This window comes from Gadus morhua, chromosome 3, assembly GCF_902167405.1.
Source record: "Gadus morhua chromosome 3, gadMor3.0, whole genome shotgun sequence".
NCBI classification, from domain to species: domain Eukaryota; kingdom Metazoa; phylum Chordata; class Actinopteri; order Gadiformes; family Gadidae; genus Gadus; species Gadus morhua.
Genome location: NC_044050.1, coordinates 20579756 through 20587606, shown reverse-complemented (window position 1 = coordinate 20587606; position 7851 = coordinate 20579756). Strand labels below are relative to the sequence as shown.

At 47.1% G+C, this 7851-nt stretch overlaps 1 protein-coding gene across 1 annotated transcript in view; it reads right to left on the bottom strand.

Annotated features, from left to right (window-relative positions):
• Positions 1-7851, bottom strand: part of LOC115540786 (voltage-dependent T-type calcium channel subunit alpha-1G-like) — a 30870-nt gene that overhangs the window by 22024 nt on the left and 995 nt on the right. The window contains 1 exon segment of the mRNA XM_030352362.1: positions 5620-5966. Coding sequence (XP_030208222.1) covers positions 5620-5948 — 329 coding nt within the window. The 5' untranslated portion in view covers positions 5949-5966.

The window sequence follows — 7851 nt, the reverse complement described above, 5'->3', positions numbered from 1 at the left end:
TCCTTATCGCAGCACCCCCAACGCCACAGTCTCACTCCCACCTCCTCAGCCACACCTCTTTTCATCCCCTCCCCTCCCCCTCCATCACTTCCCTCCCCCCCACCCCCCCACCCCCCCCCCTCGTCCTTCCCTCTGCTCTTCCTCCGCTGCGGACACAGGTGATAAAGGTCAGGCGAGACATTATTAATCAAATCAGATCATATTACACCCATCTCGCTGGCACGGCCCCACCACCGTGGACATGTGGATGGGGCGGGGTCGGGGGGGGGGAGGGCGGGAGGGGCGAAGGCCCACGGGGGGTCAACACACGGGGGGTGAGCCCACCGCCGGCTGAAGGGCTTACAAAGAGGCTCACATTGGAGCGCTCCAGCCATCTGGAAGCCTGGCTAGCGGCGGTAGCGGCGACACTGCGCAGGCAGCTAGCTGGCGGCGATATCCTCCGCCTGCTTCGGTCTTGTTTGTTTATCCCGGTGATTAATTCATCGGCGTTTACAGATTGTTGACACAGATACACGCAAAAGCCAATATGGCGAGCGAACGTAGCCGTGGCTGCAGGGCTAACGCAATTACTCGGAACACCGAGGCGGTTAAAGACTGCTCGCTGTGCTACGTACGAGAGTTTGGAACATGGAAGTGGATCTCTATGTAATTGAGTGAGCCTGTTACGCCCAGCAGCCGGGACGGTGTACGCATGTGTTTCCACACTGGGAATGAAATTCGGTGATGTATGCAGTATGTATCGTCTCCTGTTGGGTGACATCTTCACACACACCACTTACAGAGGAGCTCATTATACGTAACCTAGTTTAGCAGGAGAAGTGCTGTGCGTGTGTGAGTGTGTGAGTGTGTGTGTGTGTGTGTGTGTGTGTGTGTGTGTGTGTGTGTGTGTGTGTGTGTGTGTGTGTGTGTGTGTGTGTGTGTGTGTGTGGTGTGTGTGTGTGTGTCAAGAGAGAGAGAGCTGGGAGAAAGGTAGCCAGGATACGTTGATGTCAAGTTTCTGGGCTCCACCCCTTGACTATGTGACAGCTGGTTACCATGGACACGTCCGTTGAATCATTTTAATTGGCTGAAATGATCCGGACATCTCACCCTTATTTCTGTGAGACTACCTCCTATCTATCACATTTTCCCCATATCTCTCTCTCATTCTCTCTCTCTCTCTCTCTCTCTCTCTCTCTCTCTCTCTCTCTCTCTCTCTATCTCTCCCCCCCCTCTCTCTCTCTCTCTCTCTCTCTCTCTCTCTCTCTCTCTCTCTCTCTCTCTCTCTCTCTTCTCTCTATCTCCCCCTCAGTTTCTGTGTCACCCAACCCCCCTCTCTACCCCCTCCCCCCGTACCCCCTCCCCCCGGCCCAATTAAAACATTCATGGCATGTAGAGAGGAAAGAAAAAGAAAACATGAGTGGAGAAGATGCATTTTGTTTGGACCGGCGGAAGTGAAAATTAGAAACTATCGTTTTTAAATTAAACTGAAAAAACACATCAGCGTTTCTCATCTTTGAACAAAAGGGGAATGTCCTAAATGTTTGATGCACTGCTGAATAAGTAATTTTCTCCTACGGTGTTTCTGTGTGTGTGTGTGTGTGTGTGTGTGTGTGTGTGTGTGTGTGTGTGTGTGTGTGTGTGTGTGTGTGTGTGTGTGTGTGTGTGTGTGTGTGTGTGTGTGTATGTGTGTGTGTGTGTGTGTGTGTGTGGGCATCATGACTAAGACATAGATTCAGAAATGAGTTACCATGCAGTGCCACTGTGTTTATGCGACATCAACATTAGCAGCGCCCATCACTTCCAGAGTTGTGCGCCCGTATGTGCTGAGCACGTGTGTGCGTGTGTGAAACGCATGTGAGGAGACATATGAAGTCAGGAGGTGGCTGTGAAGTACCTTCTGACGTGAGAGGATGTGAAATTGGCGGTTGCTATGTTACAAGGAAGGGAGGAAGGAAGGAAGAAGCAGGTGAAGGAAGCAAGGAAAGGAGGACGGGTGAAGGAAGGAAGTAAACAAGGAAAGGAGGACAGGTTAAGGAAGGAAGGAAAGAAGAGGAAAGAAAATTAAGAAGGAGAGATCAATGGATGAATATAAAGGCAAGGCAAGGAGTTAAGAAGGAAAATATGGATGCAAGGAAGGAAGGCAGGAAGGAGGAGGAAAGGAGGAGGGAATACGGTTTGCGTGTTTTCCCTAGATGAGTATCATTCTTGAGTTCTGTGACCTCTTCCCTCTTCCATGGCAAAGTGAACAGAGGTAATGTGTGCTGGAGAAGTCGGTGGTGCAGACACTGAACACACGAGAGGGGAAGTGTGATCCGGACCACAACAGGAAGGGAGCACAGAGCGAGCGGGACGGCAGTCAGAACGGGACAGCCAGTTCCCCTCACAACGCCCCCCCCCCTCTGCGATCACATCTACATCCACCCCCTCCGCTTAGCGGACATCCGCCCAAGTCCCTACCACAACTCCCCAACACATTAAAACAGTCACACACATGCTTGCACGCACACACACACACACACACACACACACACACACACACACACACACACACGAGTGTACACCAAACACACATGCACACATAGATACACACAAACACATAAACACGCAAACACACACGCGTGCGCGCACACACGCACACAGTCACACGGACACACGCACACAGTCACACGGACACACGCACACACACATATAGGCGCAGACAAAAACACACACAAACACCCATATGCACACAAATAGGGATAATTAGATATTGTCACATGCATAAACATGGTAAATGTTAGGACAAAGCCTGATGCCAAACACACGAACGCACGGGCAAACAAACACTGTCAGCGGAAGTAACCAGGCCATCGGGGCAGAGCTACGCTGTTGCCAAGCAACCAGGTGATTCCTTTGAAAGAACTTCTCCCTGGGAGATTCCCCCCCATTTGTGTTTGAGTACATGGATTTGCCTCTGTGCATCGCTGTGTGTGTTCATGTGCATGAGTTTTCGTTTTTACGCTTGTGTGTGCGTGGGTATGTGTGTGCGTGTGTGCGTGTGTGTGAACGCATGTGCGCTTGTGTGTGTGCAGGTGTGTGCAGGCATGTGTGTGTAGCACCATATTAAGTGCATGTATGTGCGTCTGTGTGTGTGTGCGTGTGTGTGTGTGTGTGTATGTGTGTGTGTGTGGTGTGTGTGTGTGTGTGTGTGTGTGTGTGTGTGTGTGTGTGTGTGTGTGTGTGATTATCGGTGTGTGTGGGCGCAAGCTTGTGTCAGTTGACAGGTGTGTATGATCGTGTGTGTGTGTGTGTAGCTTGTGTCAGTGTGTGTGTGTTGTGTGTGTGTGTGTGTGTGTGTGTGTGTGTGTGTGTGTGTGTGTGTGTGTGTGTGTGTGTGTGTGTGTGTGAGAGTGTGTGTGTATGTGTGAGTGGGTGTGTATATTCATTTGCACGTGCATACATAGTGTGTGTGGAGGATGTGTGACTGTGTTAAAGTAGTGCTGACAGAGTGAGAGGGCAATTTAGCAGTGAGTGACCATGGTAACAGCCTAGCGGTCTACTACCAAACCTGGGTCACGGCATTTGTAAAAGAAAAAAATGATAATAATCAATGTCACTGACAACGACGCTTGTATTTATGCCCAAATTGTGTTATCATATTCAATATAATACGCAGAGAGCTGACGGCGACAGATACCTATGGATTTAAACAGGTTGGCTCAAGAAAGAAAGTGTACATGCAGAATATAAATATAGTGAAACCAAGAGGCTGCTATCTCCACATTATTCCCATTGATATACTATTAATATACCATCAATAAACCATTAAAATACCATTTTCAAAATCCTGACTTTTTTAGTCATGGGTGTTAATTCATGCAGTTATTTGGCAAAAGATTGCGACCGGGAACTGAGACAATGTCTTTCCTTAGGCTTTATAATTCTTGTATCTTCAAGACATGAGGGTTAGCAGCATGCTTGTTAGGCCCACGCTACAGTTGTTTCCTTTTGTAAGTGAATAAACGAAAGTTAGTTTGTCAAGCAGATTGATCATTCTCGTTACTCGATTGCTATTGCCTTGCAACTGCAATAAGATTTGGTCTAAAACTCTCAGAAAACCTTGGCTCACAGCAAAGTTTCATCTCGTGATAACGCCTCATAAGAATACATAAGTAGAAGTGTGTGGTACATTTATTAATAAATGTAAAAAGCAGGGGAATTAGTCTGATATCTTCCTCATCCCTCCATAATATTAGGCTCATAAACAACCCCTACTGGAATTGTGTGATGGCAGAGGCCGTGACCTCTGCCATCTTGAATTGTGATGAGTCTTTAATTGGGCGATGAAGTGAGTGGAGGACTGTTGTATTCCACTTCAATCGCTGTAAACTGGGAGACTTTCAAAGGTTGACTTTAACTTGGTAGGACGACATGACCGGTTATATGTTGACGACATGATGCAATGGCATGATGAGGATGGTGGTGACAATGACGATGAGGCAGATGATCGTGATGACGATGGAACGTTGGGAAATTATATTCTTGAATTTGCTCCAGTTTTTCTTCATTTATTTTCATTTGACTTCAACCGACCAGTTTCTGCCAGGGTCCAAATATTTGCGTGTCACACTGTGTGGATGTATGTGTCCGTATATGTATGTGTATTGTTTATTTGTCTTGGTTTTTTTGCTTATGTTTTAGTATGAATCTGAGAAAGAGGTGAATTCGCATTACCATTGGATACGTCCTTATTCACAGTTATGAGGATGACTATTAAATATAATCTATAATGAAATCCAATCCTTTTGAGGCAATCCATAGGAAACCTACCTACGTCAAATCCTACATTAACAACACAATTTGACTATGATGATGATGATGATAACGACGACAACGATGATGCTGACAATTACGATGACGGTGCAATACCATGACAATGCTGATGATGAGAGATGAGACAGTACCTGATATGAAATAGGACGTGCCGCCAAGCGGTACGATACACAGTAGGGGACGCGGTAGGCACGGCGTCCGTCCAGGGTATGGCGTCGGCATGACACGACATGACACGACATGACGTGACGTCGAGAAGATAGAGCGATGGGAAGAGGGAGAAGGAGACAAAGGCCGCGGGGGAGAGGACCTGTCGCGGCCGTGTAGATGATGGCTGGCAACAAGGCCTCTGACAAGCAACGGTAACCCTGGGGATTTATTAGACGCAGTCACCATGGAAACCTCAAATCACCGACAAATGTTCGCCAATCTTTAGCCGCCCTTAATAGACCCAGGAAATACCTCGGGGCAACTGCGCATCACACGCACGCACGCACGCGCCCCGCCCACGCATACTCACACACACACACACACGCACACACACGTGGCCCAGTCCGTGCACTCGCTGAAGCTCAGCAGACACACACGATGGAGACCCCTGTCTCCGACGTGTTTATCCCCAACGTAAACAGAAAGGTACGATGTAGGTACAATGGAGAAGGCTGAGGAGCTGAAGTCTAAACAGAACATGTGTCTTAGGTACGCTCACACACACACACACACACACACACACACACACACACCAGACATACTCACACACACACTCACACACACACACACACCAGACACACGCGCACGCTCGATATCGCCTAGGGTGCAGGATATGGGTGGCAGACGGCCCGGAGGCACCAGGAGCGGGGCGGGGTGGTCTGGGTCAGAGCCAGCAGAACCACGGGGGCCAGAGACGGGTAGGGCAGCTCTTCCTCCTCCTCCCCCTCTTCATCCGGCTGCCCGTCTCCTCCTTGGACCGACACGCACACCTTCCCTCCTCCCTCCTCCTCCTCGACCTCCTCCCCATCCTCCTCCTCCTCCGCCTCTTCTTCTTCCTCCTCCTCCTCCTCCTCATCCTCCTCCTCCTCCTCGTCCCCTTCCTCCTCCTGCGATCCTCCCTGGTGCTCCTGCAGCTCTGGCTCTTGTCTGCCAATCATGGCCATGCTGCCAGTGGCCCGAACCTACACACCGGACGGACACACACACACACACACACACACACACACACACACACACGGTCGTACTCGTGGTTGTGTTTGCGCGTGCGTGTGTGTGTGTGTGTTTCGAGTGGCGTTTGCTAGCATCGGATCTGAAATGATTCAAGGCCGTGACGCCCGAATGGCCCTGCTTGAGGCAGGACCCTGAACACAATGTCCACACAGCAAGGCACGTTAACAACAGCAAGAGGGACAACACAGACACTCGCTCAATAGATAAACATAGACAGATAGATAGATAGATGGATAGATAGATAGATAGATAGATAGATAGATAGATAGATAGATAGATAGATAGATAGATAGATAGATAGATAGATAGATAGATAGATAGATAGATAGATGGATAGATGGATAGACGGATAGACGGATAGACGGATAGACGGATAGACGGATAGACGGATAGACAGATAGACAGATAGACAGATAGACAGATAGATAGATAGATAGACAGATAGACAGATAGATAGATAGATAAGATAGCTAAGATAGGGATAGATAGATCGATAGATCGATAGATCGATAGATAGATAGATAGATAGATAGATAGATAGATAGATAGATAGATAGATAGATAGATAGATAGATAGATAGATAGATAGATAGATAGATAGATGGATGGATGGATAGATATTTAGATAGATGGATGGATAGAAAAATAGATGCATGCACATATATGCATTCATAAATTGTACACCATTTTCTGCAGGTGTAGAGAAATCAATTGGCAGTTGAAAGTTCAGCATTTTCAAAAATGGTCGGTCCTTAATAATCCCAGAGCTACACAACAGGAGCTATACTGCTGATGCTTATAATCCAACCTTGCCATCAACAACTCTACAACCCGGACGTGGCAATAACATGGCTTACACCGGGGTATCAAATCATGTGAGTAAAAACGACAGCAATAGTTAGGATAAGGACATAGCAACACGTTTGTAGACAATGTCAGGCTCGGTCGTAAAATCATGGAATCAACAAATCATGGTGTGATCATTTCAACGTCATGGCAAACGTCATCATTGTGTACGGTAGGACAGCTCATCTTCGCACATACTCAGTTACATCCACTACCTCTGATAATGACTCATGTAGTCAATCTCTGTATACATTTCAATGGATAAGTTACCAGAGGGCATATAGCTCTATATTTTCATGTGTATATAGTGTCACTGTGTGCAGTGTTTACACGCAAGGTTGGCTGACAACATTAAATAATGCCTGGGGGGGGGGGGAACATATTACACACAATGCATATTGCCATGAGATTACATTCACAGTATGCTAATTGTTTTGTGCGCTAGTTACATCTAGACATCCAAGAGAACTGTTTTCAATAAATGATTAGGTTTGTTATTATGGAAAGCGAGTATGTACCAAAATACAATTACAGAAAGGTGAGTGTGGGTGGGATTTCTGTGTGTGTGTGTGTGTGTGTGTGTGTGTGTGTGTGTGTGTGTGGTGTGTGTGTGTGTGTGTGTGTGTGTGTGTGTGTGTGTGTGTGTGTGTGTGTGTGTGTGTGTGTGTGTGTGTGTGTGTGTGTGTGCGTGTGTGTGTGGATAAGAACACGTATTAGGAAATGATATTCTTGAATTTGCTCCAGTATTTCTTCATTTATTTTTATTGGACTTCAACCGACTACAGGACCGCATTAAGTTACTGCCAGTGGCCAAATATTAACGCGTTATTAAGACTATACCTCTACGACAGTGTCACACTGGGAGCATGTATGTGTGTGTGTGTGTGTGTGTGTGTGTGTGTGTGTGTGTGTGTGTGTGTGTGTGTGTGTGTGTGTGTGTGTGTGTGTGTGAGAGAGAATTTATTGTGTGTTGGTTTTTTGTTTTGTTTT